The 23,668-nt window shown below is 48.1% G+C and overlaps 1 protein-coding gene and 4 non-coding genes across 5 annotated transcripts; all 5 read left to right on the top strand.

Moving 5' to 3' along the window:
- Positions 1-383: 383 nt before the first annotated feature.
- On the top strand, positions 384-455 carry trnaa-ugc. Its single transcript has one exon. It is a non-coding gene; the product is annotated as a tRNA-Ala (tRNA).
- Positions 456-1,126: 671 nt separating this feature from the next.
- trnat-ugu lies at positions 1,127-1,198 on the top strand. The gene has a single exon. It is a non-coding gene; the product is annotated as a tRNA-Thr (tRNA).
- Positions 1,199-2,561: 1,363 nt separating this feature from the next.
- On the top strand, positions 2,562-2,633 carry trnaa-ugc. Its single transcript has one exon. It is a non-coding gene; the product is annotated as a tRNA-Ala (tRNA).
- Positions 2,634-3,304: 671 nt separating this feature from the next.
- On the top strand, positions 3,305-3,376 carry trnat-ugu. The gene has a single exon. It is a non-coding gene; the product is annotated as a tRNA-Thr (tRNA).
- Positions 3,377-5,768: 2,392 nt separating this feature from the next.
- Positions 5,769-8,046, top strand: LOC118952223 (piggyBac transposable element-derived protein 4-like). The gene is made up of 2 exons (XM_036973887.1): positions 5,769-6,699; positions 7,037-8,046. The coding sequence occupies exons 1-2, from the start codon at positions 5,769-5,771 to the stop codon at positions 8,044-8,046; spliced, it is 1,941 nt and encodes a 646-aa protein (XP_036829782.1).
- The last annotated feature ends 15,622 nt before the right edge of the window (positions 8,047-23,668 follow it).

The raw sequence follows: 23,668 nt of genomic DNA, 5'->3' as shown, positions 1-23,668 counted from the left end.
GTACAAAGCCTTTCTGTAAATAGCCCATCCAATCTACCTACCTCATCCCCATATTGTTTTAATATACTTTCTGCTCTTTGCACACCTGTATTTCTATTTGCATATCATCATCTGCTCATCTATCACTCCAGTGTTAATTTGCTAAATTGTAAATACTTCGCTACTATGGCCTATTTATTGCCTTACCTCCATTTGCACGCACTGTATATAGACTTTCTTTTTTTTCTTCTATTGTGTTATTGACTGTACGCTTGTTTATTCCATCTGTAACTCTGTGTGGCCAGGTCGCAGTTGAATATGAAAACTTGTTCTCAACTAGCTTACCTGGTTAATTATAGGTGAAATAAAAAAAAAAAAAGAAACATTTTCTTCTTTCCCAGAAAGGGGATGTAGCTCAGTGGTAGAGCGCATGCTTTGCATGTATGAGGTCCTGGGTTCAATCCCCAGCTTCTCCATTAATATTTTTGCAATGATGGCCCATGTCCTACTTTCCAGAATGTTGAAATTCTCAGCAGGAAACAGAGATGTGCTAAATCATTTGCTCTTGTAATCTGAAGAACATGTGTTCAATCCCTGTTCGTACATTTATGGAACAGAAGTGGCATGGTTGCCAATTTCAATTGCATCATTTTCAAAAACTGAAGTTCATGGGTTAGATGACTGTCCATACTTGCTTGTATTTAGAATTGCTGCTATCATTTCATTGTAGTTTCAATGGAGTGGTGTATATAAAAAGTACATTGTATTAATATTGCATTTTATCTGCAAATAAAATGGGATCGAAGCTCAGAGGGGGAGTGCATGCTATTTTAGTATGAGGTCCTTGGTTCAATCCCAAGGTTCTCCACTGAGTATTTGTGTGCCAAATTCACATTACACAACTCCTACTTTCCAGAATGTTGAAATTCTCACAGGAAACAGAGATGTTATTTTTATACATGCTTTGCATGTATGAGGTCCTGGGTTCAATCCCCAGCTTCTCCATTAATATTTTTGCAATGGCCCATGTCCTACTTTCCAGAATGTTGCAATTCTCACATGAAACAGAGATGTTATTTGTGTGCCAAATTCACATTATACAACTACAACTTTCCAGAATGTTGATAAATATCTTGCAGCATAGAGTGGCATGGTGGCCAAGCGGTAAGGCGTCGGTCTTGTAAACCAAAGATCATGGGTTCAAATCCCATCCGTGCCTTACTGAAAGATAGCTGGTACCATGGGAAGGTTCTTTCACTGAAGGACTTTGAAGAAAAAAAAAGTTTTCAAAATGGCAACCCTGCTATTATATAGTAAGGGGATGTGCCTCTACGGTAGAGCTAATACTTGAAATGCATGCGCTCTGAAGTTAATTCTCTGGTGAGTATATTTAGTTGTGAAATTAGCTTTTGCACAACTCTACTTTTGAGAATGTTGACATTTTAAGAAGGAAATAGATGTGCTAAGTCATCTGTTTTTGTAAACTGAAGCACATGGGTTCAATCCTGGGTTCAAGCCTTGTTCGATGTTTATGGAAGCTAGATGATATTATGGCAATGTACTTTCATTAGAACAGTGTAAAGAAAGGGTCAATTGTATTGATATGGCCACAACGACCTGTATGCTCTAGTCGGCTGGCCCTCGCTACATATTCGTCGCCAGACCCACTGGTTCCAGGTCATCTTTTTAGTCTATGCTAGGTAAAGCTCCGCCTTATCTCAGCTCACTGGTCACGATAACAACACCCACCCGTAGCACGCGCTCCAGCAGGTATATCTCACTGGTCATCCCCAAAGCCAACACCTCCTTTGGCCGCCTTTCCTTCCAGTTCTCTGCTGACAATGACTGGAACGAATTGCAAAAATCGCTGAAGCTGGAGACATATTTCCCTCACTAACTTTCAGTGTTGCCAACTTAGCGACTTAGTCGCTGTATTTAGCAAGTATTCAGACCACTCTGAATACTTGCAGACATTTTCATTTTACTCACTTTTTGTCTCTTCCACAATGTTATTCCTCACTCCTACAGTGTCCATCACAATTACATGCACATGGACAATTATGCAAATTAGGTGCTGACATCATTTAGCAACTTCTAGCAACTTTTAGGACAGCCAATAGCTACTTTCCTTACTGAGGTGTTGGCAACACTGCTAACTTTAAACATCGGCTATCTGAGCAGCTAACTGATCGCTGAAGCTGTACAAAGCCTTTCTGTAAATAGCCCATCCAATCTACCTACCTCATCCCCATATTGTTTTAATATACTTTCTGCTCTTTGCACACCTGTATTTCTATTTGCATATCATCATCTGCTCATCTATCACTCCAGTGTTAATTTGCTAAATTGTAAATACTTCGCTACTATGGCCTATTTATTGCCTTACCTCCATTTGCACGCACTGTATATAGACTTTCTTTTTTTTCTTCTATTGTGTTATTGACTGTACGCTTGTTTATTCCATCTGTAACTCTGTGTGGCCAGGTCGCAGTTGAATATGAAAACTTGTTCTCAACTAGCTTACCTGGTTAATTATAGGTCAAATAAAAAAAAAAAAGAAACATTTTCTTCTTTCCCAGAAAGGGGATGTAGCTCAGTGGTAGAGCGCATGCTTTGCATGTATGAGGTCCTGGGTTCAATCCCCAGCTTCTCCATTAATATTTTTGCAATGATGGCCCATGTCCTACTTTCCAGAATGTTGAAATTCTCAGCAGGAAACAGAGATGTGCTAAATAATTTGCTCTTGTAATCTGAAGAACATGTGTTCAATCCCTGTTCGTACATTTATGGAACAGAAGTGGCATGGTTGCCAATTTCAATTGCATCATTTTCAAAAACTGAAGTTCATGGGTTAGATGACTGTCCATACTTGCTTGTATTTAGAATTGCTGCTATCATTTCATTGTAGTTTCAATGGAGTGGTGTATATAAAAAGTACATTGTATTAATATTGCATTTTATCTGCAAATAAAATGGGATCGAAGCTCAGAGGGGGAGTGCATGCTATTTTAGTATGAGGTCCTTGGTTCAATCCCAAGGTTCTCCACTGAGTATTTGTGTGCCAAATTCACATTACACAACTCCTACTTTCCAGAATGTTGAAATTCTCACAGGAAACAGAGATGTTATTTTTATACATGCTTTGCATGTATGAGGTCCTGGGTTCAATCCCCAGCTTCTCCATTAATATTTTTGCAATGGCCCATGTCCTACTTTCCAGAATGTTGCAATTCTCACATGAAACAGAGATGTTATTTGTGTGCCAAATTCACATTATACAACTACAACTTTCCAGAATGTTGATAAATATCTTGCAGCATAGAGTGGCATGGTGGCCAAGCGGTAAGGCGTCGGTCTTGTAAACCGAAGATCATGGGTTCAAATCCCATCCGTGCCTTACTGAAAGATAGCTGGTACCATGGGAAGGTTCTTTCACTGAAGGACTTTGAAGAAAAAAAAAGTTTTCAAAATGGCAACCCTGCTATTATATAGTAAGGGGATGTGCCTCTACGGTAGAGCTAATACTTGAAATGCATGCGCTCTGAAGTTAATTCTCTGGTGAGTATATTTAGTTGTGAAATTAGCTTTTGCACAACTCTACTTTTGAGAATGTTGACATTTTAAGAAGGAAATAGATGTGCTAAGTCATCTGTTTTTGTAAACTGAAGCACATGGGTTCAATCCTGGGTTCAAGCCTTGTTCGATGTTTATGGAAGCTAGATGATATTATGGCAATGTACTTTCATTAGAACAGTGTAAAGAAAGGGTCAATTGTATTGATATGGCCACAACGACCTGTATGCTCTAGTCGGCTGGCCCTCGCTACATATTCGTCGCCAGACCCACTGGTTCCAGGTCATCTTTTTAGTCTATGCTAGGTAAAGCTCCGCCTTATCTCAGCTCACTGGTCACGATAACAACACCCACCCGTAGCACGCGCTCCAGCAGGTATATCTCACTGGTCATCCCCAAAGCCAACACCTCCTTTGGCCGCCTTTCCTTCCAGTTCTCTGCTGACAATGACTGGAACGAATTGCAAAAATCGCTGAAGCTGGAGACATATTTCCCTCACTAACTTTCAGTGTTGCCAACTTAGCGACTTAGTCGCTGTATTTAGCAAGTATTCAGACCACTCTGAATACTTGCAGACATTTTCATTTTACTCACTTTTTGTCTCTTCCACAATGTTATTCCTCACTCCTACAGTGTCCATCACAATTACATGCACATGGACAATTATGCAAATTAGGTGCTGACATCATTTAGCAACTTCTAGCAACTTTTAGGACAGCCAATAGCTACTTTCCTTACTGAGGTGTTGGCAACACTGCTAACTTTAAACATCGGCTATCTGAGCAGCTAACTGATCGCTGAAGCTGTACAAAGCCTTTCTGTAAATAGCCCATCCAATCTACCTACCTCATCCCCATATTGTTTTAACCCTCGTGTTGTCTCGGCGGGTCAGAGTGACCCCGGGCAGGGTTACGAGTTGATCCCCCGTGTCTGTGTGGGTCAGAGTGACCCCGGGCAGGGTTACGAGTTGATCACCCGTGTCTGTGTGGGTCAGAGAGACCCTGGCAGCCTTAGCAAGGTGTATGTTGTAACCCTCCTACCCCTGTCTGGGCCGGGTCATAGTGACCCAACACTACCACCTGGTGGATACTAGTCAAACAGCAAGGTGGGCGGGATCATAGTGACGTCAGAGTGACCCTGGGCAAAGTTACGAGTTGATTCCCCGTGTCTGTGTGGGTCAGTGTGACCCTGGCAGCCTTATCAAGGTGTATGTCGTAACCCTCCTACCACTGTCTGGTCTGGGTCATTGTGACCCAACACTACCATCTGGTGGACACTAGTCAAAGGTCCTGCCCCAAAATTGACACCCGCCACATTCCGGGCAAGGGCCCTGTGTGCGAACCTCACTGCCTCCCCGGTCCTGCCCTTGGGCCCCTTGTGAGTTTGGGTATTGATTCTAAAAACGCCCCCCTGCTACACTGCCTTCCTTTGGTTGTGGAAATTGTGCCTTTTGGGTATGGTTGTTGTTACAATACCCTACCCCTGTCTGGTCCGGGTCATAGTGACCCCGGCCAGCGTTACGAGTTGATTCCCCCCCCCCCCCCCCTGTCTGTGTGGGTCAGAGTGACCCCGGCAGCCTTAGCAAGGTGTATGTCGTAAGCCTCCTACCCCTGTCTGGGCCGGGTCATAGTGACCCCGGCCAGCGTTACGAGTTGATTCCCCCCCTGTCTGTGTGGGTCAGAGTGACCCCGGCAGCGTTAGCAAGGTTTATGTTGTAACCCTCCTACCACTGTCTGGTCTGGGTCAGAGTAACCCTGGCCCTGTGTTACAAGTTGTTCCCCTGTGTCTGGGCCGGGTCAGAGTGACCCTGGCACCACTTGTCCACAAGAACTCAGTGCAAGACCTCGTTGCAATCACACGGGGAGGCCTGCCAAGCGTACCGGACGGGCCGAAGGGTCCGAAGGAGCAGACAGGGCCGACCGCTCGCGCGCCTCGTCCGTTCGCGTGCCTCGTCCTATTCACGTGGCCACTGTAAGGCCGCCGTAGAGAGGCTACTAATATTGTCAGGAAGAAGAAGAAGGAAGAAGAAGGAAGAAGAAGGAAGAAGAAGAAGACGAGGACAAGGACGAGGAGGAATACGACCCCGCCGAGCGTGAGCCCTCCGCCTACGACTGTAAGCCGGCCGTACAGAGGCTACTAATATTGTCAGGAAGAAGAAGAAGAAGAAGAAGAAGAAGAAGAAGAAGAAGAAGAAGATGAGGACTATGATGAGGACGATGATGAGGAGGAATACGACCCCGCCGAGCGCGAGCCCTCCGCCTACGACGCCTCGCAGTCCTTGTTTGAGCGCGGCTCAGGTCCTGGAACAGATATCCTCCAGTGTCGACCAAGAAGACGAGGAAGACTACATGGAATCCGAAGAGGAGGACGTTTCGGAAGATGAAGACGGTGAGGAATACAACCCCGAGCGTGATGCGGACGACGACGACGACGACGACTCGGCCTCACGGTCGTGCTCCTCTTCGGAGGAAGAGCGAGAGGGAGAGCGAGAGGGAGACACGGCCGCTGCCCGAGAGCGAGACACAGCCAGAGAGCCAGAGCGAGACAGAGAGGACGCGGCGGCAGCCGCCCGAGCCCAAAGGGAGACGTTGCTGTCAAAGAACGGCAAAATCAAATGGTCCTCCGTGGCCTATCGCGGCCCGGACGGGCCCCGCGCCATCCGCCGCCCCGGCTCCGTCGTGACGCCGGGCCCCACGGCCTACGCCGCGTCGCGAGCGCTCGACATCGAGTCCGCCTTCCGGCTGTTTGTCACACCGGCGATAGAAAGGATCATTGTGGACATGACAAATCTGCAGGGGGTGAGAAAATACGGCGACGGCTGGCGACCCATGGACTCCACCGACCTGCGCGCCTACGTAGGGCTGCTGATCCTAGCCGGCGTCTACAGGTCCCGAGGCGAGGCCGCGGCCAGCCTGTGGGACGCCGAGAGCGGCAGGACCGTGTTCCGCGCCACCATGCCGCTCAAGGTGTTTCACAAGTACTCGAGGCTGCTGCGATTCGACGACCGCCAGTCGAGACCCGCCAGACTCGCCACCGACAGACTGGCGGCCATAAGAGAGGTATGGGACCTGTGGGAGGAGCGGCTGCCGGCCCTCTACAACCCGGGGCCCGACCTGACGGTGGACGAACAACTGGTCCCGTTCAGAGGTACCGTCTATGTATCTGTGTATGTGCGTGTAGCATAGAGAGGTAGCACTAGTAGCGTGGGCAGTAGTAGCAATTTGGCAGTAGTAGCAATCCGCAGTAGTAGCAATGGGCAGTAGTAAGCGGCGGCGGCGGCGGCTCCGTGCTTCTACACCTACATCGCTTGCTGTTTGGGGTTTTAGGCTGGGTTTCTGTACAGCACTTTTGAGATATCAGCTGATGTACGAAGGGCTATATAAATAAATTTGATTTGATTTGATTTGTGTAACATAAACGCAGTGTCCCCGCTTTAACGATGACGCTGCTAATCTCCTCTCCCCTCCCTTCTCACCACCGAAAGGACGCTGTCCTTTCCGACAGTACATTCCCAGCAAGCCGGCCAAATACGGCATCAAGTCGTGGGTGGCCTGCGACGCCAAGTCCAGCTACGCTTGGAAGATGCAAGTCTACACCGGCAAGGCGGCCGGCGGAGGCCCCGAGAAGAACCAGGGCGCCCGCGTCGTCCTCGATCTGACCGAGGGACTGCCGGGCGGTCACAACGTCACGTGTGACAATTTCTTCACCTCCTACGAACTGGGCCAGCGGCTCCTCGAGAGGAACCTCACCATGGTGGGCACGGTGAGAAAGAACAAGGCCGAGCTCCCGCCCGCGCTGCTCCAGTCAAAGGGCAGACAGGTCCTGTCCTCCAGGTTCGCCTTCACGCCCACCGCCACTCTAGTGTCCTACCTGGCAAAGAGAAATAAGAACGTGCTACTTCTGAGCACGCTGCACGCGGAGCCCGACGTTAGCGATCGCCGCGACCGGAAGCCGGCCCTCATCCTAGACTACAACTGCAACAAGGGCGGCGTGGACAACCTAGACAAGGTGGTCGGGACCTACAGCTGCAGACGGATGACCGCCCGCTGGCCCCTGGTCATCTTCCACAACATCCTCGACGTGTCCTCCTACAACGCCTTTGTCATATGGCGAGAGATCAAGCCCGACTGGATGCCTGGGAAGCGGAACAAGAGGAGGGTGTTCCTGGAGCAGCTCGGAAAGGCACTCGTGAAGCCCTTGATACAAAGAAGGCAGCGGCTCCCCCGCACCCAAGCCGCGTCCGCACTTGTCAAAGTCCTACAGAGTGCCACCGCCGAGGCTCGTCCGCCAGCCCGGGAGCAAGCCGCTGGCCCGGCCGCCGCCGCCCCGCCGGTGGCGAGTAAGAGGAAGAGGTGTCAGCTCTGCCCACCCAAGAAGGACGCCAAGACCTACACCGCGTGCTGCAGGTGTAACAAATACATCTGCAAAGGCTGTTCACACGCATACTGTCAAACTTGTGCCCACTGGGCCTTTAGCCAAGACGGGACAGGGTGACCCGGTGGGGACACTGTGTGCTAGGCATAATAGGAGGACAACGGGAGGGATAATTATTATGTAACAACAACCATACCCAAAAGCCACAATATCCACAAACAAGGGAAGGTAGTGTAGTAGTAGGGGGGGCGTTTTTAGAATCAATACCCAAACTCACAAGGGGCCCAAGGGCAGTACGGGGGGACAGCCTGTCACTTCGCACACAGGGCCCTTGCCCGGAATGTTGAATCTGTGAGTGTCAACCACAACCTCTCAGTTATCCAAAACTTGATGTTGTATCCTGTCCGTGGAATTTGGAGGCTGTGACAATAGATCCAGCTATCAGTAGTGTAGCAAACCACGTATCAGTTATCCAACAGTTGATGTTCTAGCCAACGTACTAATACAGGGAAGTACTTATAAGTCCGTTTGGGTTGTTACAAGAGTTTACATTTATCAACACTGGGGAAGCTATAACAAGTACGACTATTATGGGTAACCTGTTCATCTTCGTTGCAACAATCCACTTGTCTCTATGTGTGCATCTGTACGAAAAGCACAGTGCAATCAGTGATGGACCTGTGCTTGAAGAAGAGTACCTGGGTGTGGATGGGGGACTTGACCTTGACGGAGAATATCGTGGTATGGATGGGGGACCTGAGTTTGACGGAGAAAATGGGGTTGTGAACGGAGGCCCTGAGTTTGTGAACGGAGGCCCTGAGTTTGACAGACCCGGATTACAAGGGAGATCTAGAGTGGCCCGCTCTATCCAAGGTGGTTCGGATGACCACTCTATGCCTGACCTCATTGGGGTAGAGAAAGGTTATTGCTACAGGAACATTTGTAGGCAATTTGACATCTGGAACGTTACTTACCGAGTGACATTGATGAAACAATACCAAGTGTATAAACTTGATGGTAAATGTCTGCCTATCACTCTAGTGCACTACTACGGAAAAGGAAAGCCTGACGTCTCAGTGTTCTCTGTGGTGTTTAACTGGAAGACAACGTCTATTCACTCTCTAATGCCTAGCGGATCACAATACAAGGCAGGTGTACAGATCTTGTTGAACTGTGCATCTGGAAGAGACATGGATGGGCCCGGAACAGCCGTGGTAGATCGGCCTTACTACGCAGCCTGTCCTGTGGACTGTACCGGATACAACGTGAACACTGGTGCCAGACTACATTCCCTGGGTCTCAGTGTACTGAAGACTGAAGGTGTGAGGATGATGGACCCGGCTTCGGTCTCACTGAATCTGACACTGCTCCGAGAAAGTATGGGGGAGATGTAATTATCAGTTGAAATGGTATATTGTATTAATTTGGTACTATGGTGATGTGGACCTCTTTTGTCAATAAAGTACAGTGGTTACACTTGACAGTTGCTTGTCTGAGCATACTTTATTTTTACTTGCATTCAACAGCATTATAAACTATAACATGGCTACCCAAGCCCTCACAGTGAGCAAGCCTGGAAGCCTTATGGGCTCCTGTGGCTTCTGTCAAGCTCTGTGTAACTTATGACGCTTTCCTTAGGCCCGCCCTATCATGACTCAGTCTGCAGAGCTGTGGGTCTCTGACAATAGGGGCCAAAGCGATATATTAATGACTATACGGATGTCTCTCAAGAAGCAGAAAAGAGTGTATAATGGCACATGGGAAATCAGAGTCTTGCTATACACTCAGATATTGTAATACAGCAAATGACAATGACAGTAGCGACGACTCAGACATTGACTTTGTTAGTGGCAGCACATGCAGAGAGCTGCAGTTCAACCCTGTTACAGTTGAAGATGCCCAGTTGCTGTGCACTAGGCTGAAGGTGCAGTGCAAGAAGAGGTCTCTCAGTCATACTGCGTCTGGTGTGTTAGGTGCTCCGTGTAAGAATGTGAAAATAAAAGGTGACGGAAATTGTTTCTTCAGAGCGGTCAGTGAAGCACTATGCGGTACAGAGGAGTACCATGAGCCAATTCGAAATGCTGTGGTGCAGCAGCTACAGAGCAAACAACATACGTATAGGACCATCCTGAGAGTGTGTTACCGTTCAGTGTCAGAGTACATTACGAAATCTAAAATGGACTGTCTAGGTAGTTGGGCGACCGAAGTGGAGATTCAAGCTGCAGCAGACATGTTGGGTGTGAGCATATATACATACTATACCAACCGTTGGATTGAATACAGATCTAACGGTTTACAGGTCTCTAGGCAGGGTATATATTTGGAGAATAGTCAGAACCATTATGAGACAGTTGTTTGTGTCAAGAGGCCTCAGACTCACTCTTGTTACGGTTACTGCCAGGGTTATGAGATTGGGAATATACCACATATACCACAAGCAGTTAGGTCCTCAGGCTCCAAATCATCTGATTCCGAAAGCAGTTCGGGAGCGGCCATGTCAAGTGACTACGAGGATTGGATGTGTGATGATTATCAGGACTATTGTCAAGAGGACTATACACATATCCGAAATACTCCCGGTGCTGACATGGAGGATACCAGAGACGAGGAGGCTGAAACTAGTCCCCATTATCGTTCAACCGATAGTCTTGTGGACTACGACATTTACGATTCCGAGGACTCAGACTACGAGGTCCACATCCAAGACGTCGACAGTGAACATCTCTACTGTGAACAGGTTGACGACGAAGAGGTGGTCTACTGTGAAGAGGTCTGTGGTGAAGAGGTTGACACCGGCGCTGTCATGGAATGTGAAGAAGTGGATGATGACGAGTTGGTGGACTGTGACGACGTGTACGATGAAGAGGTTTACGATGACGAGGTGGTGGACGGTGAAGACGTGTACGATGAAGAGGTTGACGATGACGAGGTGGTGGACAGCAATGAAGGCTACAACGAAGAGGGTGGCGAGGTACAGGTTTGCTGTGAAGATGGTCACGACTCGCTTCCAGCTGTGGAAGATTTGAGAAAGCAACATTCGATGGAAAGCATGCTTAGCTGGTCTATACTGAACAAATCATGGCATTCCTTCCTAGAATGGCTGGGGGAGCGCTGGTGGGGATCAGTCTCTGAAGAGCAGATTGTCACATTCATGGATACAGCTAACAGTCGCAAAGGGGACATTGTCGTCGCAGCACACTTTGGTGGCATGCAAGGAGGAGTGTGTTCGATTATGGTGAAGACACAGGATTCAGTCAGGACCTTTACTGTTGTTATTAGTCGAGGCAGGTACATCTGTACCGATATGGTACAAGGTCTATTTTCAACTCCTATTGACATTATGAAAGTTCTGGTGCGTAAACTGGGCGAAGGACACTTGCTACGTAGACCCAGGTGGATGGCTCATAACCCCAAATGCTTTGCTATGACACAAATAGTGGACGAGCTGTGTTTTATTGTAGAGCTGATAAAAGGCTCATGGTGGGGAACTGCCTTCCTCAGTTTGGAAATGTCCCCACCACATGGTAAAGTGATAGAGCTTCTACGAATGAGGACAAACATACACACCAACCCAGCTGCCGCAATCCATTATATGAATGAGGACAGTTTGGGATACCTGTTTGATATTGTAACTGCCAAGGGAAAGAGATTCAAGGTGACGTTTGATAACTTGGGGTTTACGATTGGGACAGGTGCACGCTTTCCAGATATCACATCTATTCTTTCCCGCATCTGCTGCCTTGAAGATGCAACCTTTGTAGCCCGACCAAAGAACCACATCTTTGGGGATGAAGGCCTGGAACGTCACCCAGGTGTCACAGATGCCAGACACACTGTCTAGAGTAGGAAAGATATAGGTGGAGAGCACATGTAATCACTGTCATGTAGCTTGGTAAATGTGCCATTACAAAGTGCTTGTGGTGTATTATTCAATGTCCATATATTTCTGTGAATAAAGACAATACTATCCTGAGCATGAATACCAGGTCGCATTTATTTACAGAGTACATAACATTTACATACATCCATACCAAAAGTAGGACATAGTGGCAGCTCAAAAATGAATAAAATGGGTTCAGTGTAGTTAGGTCTCAACACATTGCAACCTAGTCATCTCCATCCTCATCATCTCCATCCTCATCAGCTCCATCCTCATCAGCTCCATCCTCATCAGCTCCATCCTCATCAGCTCCATCCTCATCAGCTCCATCCTCATCATCGGCCATATACTTGAGCAAAAGAGACATGACCACATTACCAACAAGTCATAGACACAAGCAAAAGTGTCATCACAGTATACACTACCATATCTACCATTTCATCTTCTGCATTGTTCAACTGGGGAAGAGGAGGTAATGCTAGGTGAGGTTGAGGCTGGTTGACGACTTCTCGGGGCAACAGTGGAGGAGCTTGATCCAAGACAAGGTTCCTAGGTCCCTCATCGTCAGACGATAGTATGTAATCATTCTCCTGAATGTGTATAAAAGACATGGGAAATGTATCACTTATACATGGTATACTTTACAACAGTGAATGAAAGGACATCAAACCGAGTACCTACAGAACGGTTCAGGATTATGGTAGATACCTGTGGAACAGAGATGAGTGTTAGAATCAGTACACGCTAAATGCCTATGATTAGCATGGTCTATGAAAGAGGTGGCTATAGAGTATGATATAACATGTGTGTATCTTACCGGGCTCAGCTCGCTATTGTCAGTTTCTATACCACTCTCCTCTGACATGATCAGAGGTCGGAAATGCACAATTGCCTGAGGTAAGGAGATATAGTTCCATGATTAGCTGGTAAATGCGACAGTTGCAGTAGGTGTCACAGTGAAACACCTTTTCATGAGTGGGTTAAGTTATGGGTTAGGTGTGGTTGTACAGAGGTGAAAGCTGTTCATAAGGCTGCATGTGATCATAATCATGATGAGCAACTAGCCAGGTCTCTAGCAACAACAGTTAGAAAACATAAGGCCCTTTCCATAATCCAACCTAGGGTGTTTAGTAACTCATCTACCACTCATCATAAGGTGGCTGTTGTATACACACAGGCTAACTTTCTCTGACATTCAGTCTGTTTATCTTCCCGTCACCTGGGCAACGTCTCTACTTGTTTATCCAGCCCTGGGCACTCATCCAACCTTTTCTGGGCACTCGTCCAACCTGGGCACTCGTCCACCTCTCTGTGTTTACCCTACCGAGTATTACAGGGAGGCAGTTAAATAGCAAGGTCTGTTCTTAGGATCTCAAAACAGTTTGCCTGTCTCAGCACTGGGGAAGAAATATCAAGTGTGTATTCGAAATGACTGGGATGGAAGTGACCTATGGAAACTGGCCTCTATTGGACAGATCATGGCTTTCATTTGTAGAGTCACTGGGTGACCACTGGTGGGGTTCCGTATCTGAGGTACAAATGATATCTTTCCTCAATAGACCCGAGGTGAAGGTGGGAGCTTTTGCCATAGCGGACTACCGTGGAGCGGAGGCCGGAGGAGTGTGTTCATGTATGATGAAAACAGGGGATTATGGCATTATCTCATTCGCCATATATGTCACTGGAGGCCGTTACAAATGCACCGACTTCCTACAGTGGGAATACAGTCAACCAGCAAAAATTATAGAAGACATGATTGCAAAATACCCAGGAGGTTACCTGATGGCTAGACCTAGAACCATACCTGGTGGTCAAAGCAAGGGGACTTGCATACGTGTAGTGGAAGAGATGCATACTATGATACAGTTACTGAAGAGTGCATGGTGGGGACTGTCTCTTGGGCAGTCGCCAAATGGTAGGTCCCCAGGGTCATGTGAGCACACTGCCTTGTTAAACAGTCTAAAGAGTATGCAAAGTGAAAACATCAACCCTGCTGCTGCAATATGTTACATGGATGAACACCGCTCTGGATACCTCTTTGACATTGTAAGAGGGAAAGGAAAGTCATACAAGGTCATGTTCGATAGGTCTGGCTTTCGATGTGGGACCAATCTACACTTCTCCACCATACGAGAGTTGCTTGACTACATGAGAAGGGCTAGGAATGTAACTTTTGTGCCACGAGTTCTATATGTGGCTGGTAAACGTGACACTTGCAGTAGGTGTCACGGTCAACCGACATTCCCATGATGGGTTACGGTTAGGCATAGGCATTGTGGCTGTGTAAGCTGTTCAGAGAGCTACATCTCAGCATCATCCGGAGGAGCCACTAGCCACCTCCCTAGCAACAACAGTTATAAACATGAGGCACTTTCCCTGGGGTTATTGACTGTTTGCGGGTTGTGATATGCTTCCAATTCCCTGGTACTTATCATTGCTTTTTTCAAAAGAACTATCATACCATTTACACACATATAGCGAAATAGGTACGGGTTTGGACAATGGCCTATGTAAACGGAAGACAATTCGATTCAATCCGTGTCTCTTACCGAAATGAATATGGCAACTGGCCTCTATTGAACAGATCGTGGCTTCCACTGTTAGAATCTCTGGGTGAGAAGTGGTGGGGTTCCGTCTCCGAAGAGCAGCTAATATCATACCTAAATAGACCCGATGTTACTGTAGGAGCTATTGCCATCGCGGCCTACGTTGGTGACATGCCCGGAGGTGTGTGTTCAGGTATGGTGAAGAGCCCCGACAATAGCCTCATCCCATTTGCTATATATCACCCGAGGCTATTACAAATGCACAGACTTTGTAGACTGGGACAGCGGTGATCCTGCTGCGATGATAGAGGATGTGATTAAAGCAGTCCCAGAAGGTTACTTGATGGCTAGACCGGGAGACATACCCGATGGGCCGAACAATTCGGCTGGCACACTTGCGGTGGAAGGCATGCGTTACATGAAACAGCAACTAAAGCATGCATGGTGGGGACTTCTAACGGGCAGTTCCCCAGGGTCATACAAGCACATTGAAGTGATACAGGACCTACAAAAAATGGAAGAGGAACACCCCAATCCGGCTGCAGCAATCTGTCATATGGACGACAACGACATTGGATACCTCTTCGAACTTGTAACCGCTAACGGCAACTCATACAAGGTAACATTTGATAAGTACGGGTTTGTGCTTGTAAAAGATGTAGTAGTCAACAATGTGATTGACACAGCATTACACTTCGACACCATGGCACGTTTGCTGGACTATATGAGCAAGGTTGAAAAGGTGACCTTTGTACCAAGACCCTCTCCTACACTGCAAGAGCTCTGCAGGAGCAGGATGGTGAAAAATGTAGCAGGACCGATCAGGAGACAATGGGAGATGGAAACTCCACCCCATCTCAAACACTTCATGCAGTCCGGTCCATATGCAAAGAGATAGAGGACATGAACATTGAACTCCTGCATCTCAATGAATATCAGGCAGTATATGTGTGTCATTATACTATACCATTATGTGTCCTTGGTTTGACGTGACAGCAATAAAGTGAATCACCAGTCATTTCAGAGCCTTGTTTGTTTTTTATTCACATAGATTACAAAGAGAAGTCACATTACCACCACACATGTTCCACCCAGAGATTATGGCTGTATCCAGCCAGGCTCACTGTCTCCACCCCTGTCAGGGTTATCAACCCTTCCCCCAGTCTTACAACTATGTTTTTTTATTTAGCCCTGGGCACTCAGCCAAGTGTGTCTGGTCTCCAGTCTTCCAAATGTAATTGTTTATCTAGCCCTGGGCACTCAGCCAAGCCTGTAGTAGGTGTGTACCCAACCTTATTACAGGGAAATGATTAAATAGCAAGGTCTGTTCTTTGGCTCTTACAACATTCGGCCTGTCTCAACACTGGGGAAGAAGTATCAAGTCTATTCAAAACGGCTTGGATGGGAAGACACACCAGGCAATTGGCCTTTATTGGACAGAACATGGAGTTCATTAATGATCAGTCAGAGATGTGTGTTGCTTTTTATTCATAGGAAACATTACTGCATAACATAGTGCACCTGCACCTGCACATATCACACCAGTGTTGTTAGTCCATATATGTCACCCCATAGTAAAACTTATACCAATCTTTTAAGGACATATGGTTATTCAACATAAACTTCAACTGGGTTCTCCTGATCAACACCTCGGTGCTTAACTGTGTGACAGTAGCAAGACTGTCAATGTCTTCTTCCTCACATCCCTCCCCAAGCCTCAGCCCATGGATGAGTTTGGTGTATATGTCCCAGAGTGTTGTTCCATAGAGTATGGTGATTGAGAGATGGCCAGTGATTTCACCTATGTTATCAGAGGGGCTCTGGATCAAGACTTTGATGTGAGGCCTATTTTCGTCTACAATGGCAATGTTGTCCGCGTACTCACTCATGGTCTGGTACAGTGCGGTGACGTATTTCATCACAGCATATGGGATGACAATGCCTCCCCCATACATGTGTCTAGGAGGGAAAGATGTACAGTCAAGGTCTTGGAAGGCTCGAGGGGTTGCCATTGCCATCTCCTGAGTGACTCTGTGGAGAATTCCAAGGTCGTCAAGGGAGGCAGATCGCCAAAGAGCTAGGACATTTCTGAGAGCATCATAGTCCTTGTCAGTGCTGAGTTGATGGCAAGGTATGCACACGTAGCTGTCTGCACACTGGGGGAAAGAAAAGGATGCTATTCCACTGGGTCCCCTGGTAATGCTGACAAAGCCTTTTGCCGAACACAGGCCGCATATGAATTGAAACTCCCCTCGGGTAGAAGCGACCAGAACGTCTAAAGCTCCTTTCGCTCTGTCCGAGGCCCAAAGACTGTTTGACATCATGAAGGCTAAGACATTGATGAGAGCCTGCCTGTTGTCGTCATCATAGACAGATAGGGTTCGATTGAAAGGCACTGTGTCAGTGCCAGCTATCTTGATACAGGAGCCACCGTTAATGTCAACGTTCCACTGGGATGAAAGTTTAGATGGATCATTAGTCAGGATCCTTGTCTTGTTGTCATTGAGGACAGTGAACTTGACTGGTATTTTGTCCAAGGTGCCTTGCTTGTATGCGGTAACTGTCATGTTGTCAATGATGAACAGAGTGCTGCAGTCTCCAAAGGGTATGAGCCCTTGCAAGTCAATCTTGAACATGGTAGGCTGATGTGCTTCACTGACCTTGTTCATTGTTTGGGTGAACACATACTCCTTCTGACTGAAAGACATCTTTACCCGTACTTGGGATGCTAAAGGTATACTATCACCGGTCTGTACTCAATGCATGTATACAAAATGGTATATACAGTGCTTTTCGTCTCCATCTACGTTCAGGCAAATGTTGAATAGTGTCACCGTTGCCAGGCCGGGTCAGGATCACGAGAGCCACCGTCTTTCATTGACACACCGTCCTATCCTTCTCTTCTTGTCTTCACCGTAGACACGCTGGATAAGCCTGTGACCGGGGATATTGTTGGTGAACAGGTCCTTGTAGAAGTTTTTACAACCGGTGCAATGATACGTAACCACCCTGCAGTCAGAGGAAGGACGTCTCCTCTTTCCGAGCGTGGCCCGGACAGGGGTGATCCACTTTTTCTCCTTAAAGGTCTCGATCCAGGTTCTCATGACTTTTGCGTCGGCGCAACAGTACGGCATGATGCAAAGAACAGATTCTGGGTACATAACAGGCCCAGAGCTGAACGCGTCAGGGGTCTGTATCTGCAACATGAGTACAGTCTGATACAGAAGGCCTGCCAGGTCAACTAGAGTCCTCTCGCACAGCTCGCTTCTCACTATGGAAAGCCTACCAGTAGTAGAGTAGGTGATCCCAGCGTCTTGCAACATGACAATCGGCAACGAAAGCAAGATGGAGGCGTCAGAGCAAGAGTCGTTGTCGACAAGGGACAGTATGCCTTCCGATATGGCTTCCGTGAGCCTTTTCCCGAGCAAGGCGCTTAGGTTCCTGTAGACATCACGGGGCTGTAGGGACATGTCCTTGGTGATCACATTGCTGCAGACCTCGAGTTTCTCACCGGGCAAACGCGCCACAGTTTCCCTGTTCATTCTTAGGTGCTCCAACTCACTACTACCGCAGACGGGTATCATGTGTTCAGGGCAGTTGTTCATTACCGTGTTGAAAGCCATGGTTGCCCTCTTCAACCTCTGTCTGACTGAGGAGATTGAGGTGAGCAAGTGCTCTTTGCAATCATCCAGGCTGTGGGAGCCAAGAGCTGAACTGTACATGTAGCGGGGTAAGCAGTAGTCTATAATGCAGTGAGCTAAAAGCTTTCCAGAGCGGTTCACCAAGGTACAGTCTGCATAGTGAGCTATCAGCACCCTGGAGTTGGCGAAACATTTGTTGAAAGGCTGGTAGGGGTGTGAAATGATCTCTGTGTAAGACGATGATGAATCGTTTGGAGTTAGGGTTCTGGGGGCCGGGGTGTGATGCTCCTCCGTGTTGTCATCTCTAACGGGATTGGACCCGTGTTCATTATCACCGTCAGACACCTCGCTTGTGTAGGAACACTTGGCCTCGCATATGAGCGATCCACCGAACATGGCCGTGATACACCCTGTGTTAGCCTGGAGGTTCAAGGGGTATCTGTAGAAGGCTGCTTCGCAAGGGTTACACTTGTGATACTCTGGGCATTCGACTGGCTTGACAGAGAGTCCTGTAATGTGCTGTAGCCACGTCTTCACAGTTTCTAGGTAGGTCGTTTTAACACTGGAGTTGGCTACCTTCAAGCGATCCAGTGTTTGTTGACTAAAGTGCTTGTTCTTTGATGATTTGATGAGACTGCTCCAAGGAAAGAACCCTGCTGCCATCTTGGACGCGATGAGTTGGGACGCTTTGCACGCTAGCAGGTCTCTGAGGATGGCTTCCTTGCGCGAGAACATGTGGTTCATGCAGTATTTCCAATCCTTGTACAGCGTTCTCACTGTGATGGTGTCGTTCGACGCAGACTCGTAGCCCTGTATGGGAACCAGTGTCGTAGAGACCGCAGAGAACCCAGAGTCCAGCTTCAACGTTATAACATCGTCCACTCTGTAAGAGGTGAGGAAGGAGCTAGCTCGATGTAAGTCTAACCACTGCCCGAGATCGTCCAGGATCGGTTCCCTCTCCAGGTATAAGATTACATCTCCAGCCTTGAGCTGGTGCCAGGGAGAGGTTGAAAAGCAGGATAACACGTCAGTCTCCAGTTTGACACAGTCTCCCCTCATGACGCAGGATATGAAGGTGTCCGTCACCGCAGAATCACAAGGGGAGCGCATACTTTTGAAGGCCGACAGGCCCCTGACCTTTACGGAGATCGAAGACAGATCACCCTTGTCGTCTAGGTTGTGACTGAGAGCCACGTAGGTCTTCTTAGCTACGTGACAGTAGACCGAGCAACTGTTTTCATACTCCAGCTTGACTCTCCTGTCTTTAACGAAGGGCCCTGTGACATCCGCAACTTCTTCGGACCCAGGGACTCTTGCCACAAAGACGGGATATCCTTCCTTGGTGAATGTTCCTTTGGGGTCTCTGACTACATTTCGGTGTGTGTTACCTCTGCCTATCACGTACATCCTCTCGAGAGTGTCCTCCACCAAGGCCGTGTGCACGTAGTCCAGAAAGGCAGGCACCTGGGCACCAGCCCTCTTAAACATGTCACCCACAGCCGTCCGGGCCTTACAGGCAAAGCTCTCGAGTAGTTTCATGTCAGTGTCCCCGGACCGGGGCGTATCTGTTCTGTGCACGACTACATCAGACACGTCCCTTTCGGGGATGTCCCGGGGACCGTATCCAACTGAGACCATGACACTGTCAGTGTCTCCGTAGACAACAGGGCAGCTGTGCTGGTAGAACGTAGACACACAGTTGTTTACAACGGCAATCTGTTGCCTGCCGTGGCCAGATATGAGAGGCCCGCAGGGACGAGGAGCGGTTCCGTAGAAGGAGTTGGCTAGGACTTTACACTCTCCCTCCTGGAGCTTGTAGTAGACCCGCTCGGCCTCGCTGATGTCAGGGTTCTTGAGTTTCCTCTTGAACTCAGCTCGCTGGTTGAGATAGTACTCTACAGAGGAAGAGAATATGCCCGGGGCACGGATAAAGCAGCCTTGGGTGTGGTCGTACTTGAGAATGAGCGATGCGTACTGAAACCCCTCGGCCTCCCAGTTGTAACACACCCAACCTGATAGATCGTGGGGAAAGTCAACGGGAGGCCAGGGGATGGTGGTCTCAGGTGAGATGTTGAGAGCGCACATGATCGAGGGGTACATACTGGAAAAGTCAAAGGACAGCTCCAGACCCATGCCTGGCCCCGAGTAGTGTAGGCCAGTGAGTGGGTCACACACAGATCCTCCCTTCCACATGTCACTGTCACCATTGTCTGAGGCGAGATTAGGATCCCATCGCAGTCGGCTGTTCAATTCCATGCCCAGGGGTCCCGCTTTCACTCTGAGGGTATCGAGTGTAAACTTGAGCTGGGGGATCTGAACCGAGTGAATGCTCTGCACAAAGCCGCAAAAGTTATCCCCTCTTCCGTGTACCACCACGTCTATATTGAGTGTGGCCCTACATCGATGAAACAGAGCTGATACTGGGTTGAGAACTTTAGCCAGCCTGGCGCACAGCTGTGAGTCGACCAAGTTGTAGAGGAGCACGGCAAATAGACTCCTACCTCCGAGTCTGATCATCTCGTCCATGCTAGAGTAACCCACGTCCGCTAGCTTGCAAAGCTTTCTGGTGTCCTTTGGGGCCTTTCTGTGTAGCTTCCTGACCTTGGAGATGACAAAGGGTGCCACGTCGTTCAACTTCATGCTGGTACACGCAAACTTTATATCTCTGGTCCCCGCCATCCTGTACAGATCTATGATGTTCATACCGCAGCTGTTCATCTTGAAGTGGCCCAGCTTGGCCTTCTCTTTGTTGAACGTTTGGATGTGCACAGATATCAGTTGGAGCTTGTACTCGGTCAAGGTTCCGTTGAGCAACACAGAGCCTACGCTCTTCAGCATCTCCTTGTACATATCAAGGTAACGTACGTTTTCAAACTGGAAGAACGGTACCATGTCATGGGCCAGGGCCTTGGTGACAAAGAGGCCGTACCAGGCTCGCAATAGCGAGGCTCCTCGTTCCTGGGTAACGGCGTCTCGGAACTTGGTGTAATTCGATTGAGTGTAAAAATGCACACGCTGCTCGATCACTCTCACATCGAATTCGGCGTTGAACACGTACAGCAGTTCTATGCCGTACTTGTACAGCAGTTGGATCATCTTCTCCAGGACTGCGACTTCTCCGGAGCACGGGTAAAACATAATCCTTGTGACATCGTCTATACCGGCACCCCTGGCTAGTTCGTGGTCAGCCTCTGGTTGATGGTTGTGTGTTACCTTACATTTATTATAGACAACTATCAGCTTCTTCCTGTGGTGGTCAGGTGAAGTCTTGGGTATGTGGGAGTTGAGGATCACGAGAGAGATGCAGGTTATCTCGTGCTGCTGACCTGGCATGTCAGGCGATAGAGTAGGGATAGAGACGTGCTTACTATGTTTTGGCAATTGTGACCTGCCAGTGTTTAGCATGTGAACCAGCTTAGTCCTGTACTCTGTCATGCCCTCGACCGTACGCTCGGTGCAGTAGGGGAACCTGTAAGCGAATGAGTCGCATCTTAGGGACATATCTCGGTATGATTTGTCAAACACGGTCTCAATGTCCAGACACGCTGCCTTGTAGAAATAGGCCACGTGTTTACTGTCAAAGAGCTTAGTCTCAGCCTCAGACAGGTCGTGATCATAGATGAGTTCGGACACTGAGAGCACCTGGTTCAGCTTGTTTGCAGACATGAAATAGACCCTACCGAACATGACATTGGAGCACAAGGCAGGCGTGTTACCGTCTCGAGCAATGTAGTAGCCCTTGTCGGGGCAGAAGTCTCCAAAAGTGAGTGCTCCCCTTACAGATTCTACATACCTTTTGGCCAAGGATATACATTTAAGCGGGAAAACGAGAGCATTTACTTTCCGCTTAATGTCATCATGGAGAACGTGGACGTTCACTGGCTCAGCAGCAAAGTGTTTAGACCAATTTCTACCAACCAGCTCCCAGGTCTCTTCCTCGCCATCCTGATCGCGACCCAAGTCTAGGTCATAACCCACAACAGGAGCTATACCAGTAACTTTGAAGTGTACCGTAGTGTAGATTTTGATATCTCGAGCCTGCACCACCAACCCTCTGCATAACAGCGCCTCCTCCTGTCTGTTAAAGAGGACAGACTTGATCATCACCCCTACCAGATTAGGTTCAAGGTCAGAGTTTACAACTCTACGCTCAGGGTAGATGTCAGGAAAGTAATCCACGAAAGGCACGGCTTTGTTCATGATTGTTACTCAAGAGACCTAGGGGACTTTATTTTACAGAGTGTACTCACATCTTTTCATAGAACTACTGTTCAGTGACAACCTGATACCCTTTGTATGGTATCAAGCATCCAACTGATGCTAAGATATCAAATGTTGACCTAAGGAGCATGTGGAGAGCAAAGGATGAAATATCTTAATCGAAACCAAGTACAGACCTACACAACCAGGGCTGAATTATCCGTTCAGGGCTGAATTATCCATTTGTGACCAAGTCTGAGGTGCCTGACCACGGCTGGCTCACCCGAGCAGAGCTGAGTTATCCATTTGTGACCAAGTCTGAGGTGCCTGACCACAGCTGGCTCATCCGAGCAGAGCTGAGTTATCCATTTGTGACCAAGTCTGAGGTGCCTGACCACGGCTGACTCATCCGAGCAGAGCTGAGTTATACATTTGTGACCAAGTCTGAGGTGCCTGACCACGACTGGCTCATCCGAGCAGAGCTGAGTTATCCATTTGTGACCAAGTCTGAGGTGCCTGACCACGGCTGGCTCATCCGAGCAGAGCTGAATTATCTGTCTCCAGTCACGTGCTCATGTATCCGAACAGGGCTGAGTTATCCATTTGTGACCAAGTCTGAGGTGCCCGACCACGGCTGGCTCATCCGAGCAGAGCTGAATTATCTGTCTCCAGTCACGTGCTCATGTATCCGAACAGGGCTGAGTTATCCATTTGTGACCAAGTCTGAGGTGCCCGACCACGGCTGGCTCATCCGAGCAGAGCTGAATTATCTGTCTCCAGTTACGTGCTCATGTATCCGAACAGGGCTGACTTATCCAAATACGAGACACTGACTTCTCTGTTCAGAGCTGAAGTGTCCGGTCCAGTCACGTGCTCATGTATCCAAACACGGCTGACTTATCCAAATACGAGACACTGACTTCTCTGTTCAGAGCTGAAGTGTCCGGTTCAGTCACGTGCTCATGTATCCAAACACGGCTGACTTATCCAACTCTGAGAAACTGACTTCACTGTTCAGAGCTGAAGTAACCTGTCAAGGACATGAGGTTTAGTGTAACATGTATGCCAAGGAGTTAGGAAGTAGGCTCTAGAGCTCTCAATTGTGTTAGACCAGAGAAGACAACACTATGAAAGCATGGCCACTAAGAAAAATACACCGGTGTCAACCTATTGTAATGTTTTGCCTCACAGACAAGCAAATACAGCTGTGTTAGAAACAGTGAAGGTGCCTTCAAATAGGAGAGCCTTCTTCTTAGCGGTTGACACTGACATACTACACGACAGGATATCAGATGAGCTGTCTTTCGGAGCGTTGTCACCAAAGGACAGAGCTACTTTCCAATTTCTCCTTTACCTGACATATTGCTGCAAAGGCGAGGTTCTCCAAGTAACTCTGGAGAACACAGATTTCTGCAGTATGTCACCACCTATCAGAGAGGATTTTGCTCAGGGGCGCCTATTCTGTTTTATCCTAG

Source organism: Oncorhynchus mykiss, unplaced genomic scaffold, assembly GCF_013265735.2.
Source record: "Oncorhynchus mykiss isolate Arlee unplaced genomic scaffold, USDA_OmykA_1.1 un_scaffold_349, whole genome shotgun sequence".
Lineage (NCBI taxonomy): Eukaryota > Metazoa > Chordata > Actinopteri > Salmoniformes > Salmonidae > Oncorhynchus > Oncorhynchus mykiss.
Note: the sequence above shows the minus strand (reverse complement) of the source record. Positions and strands in the feature narration are given on the sequence as shown.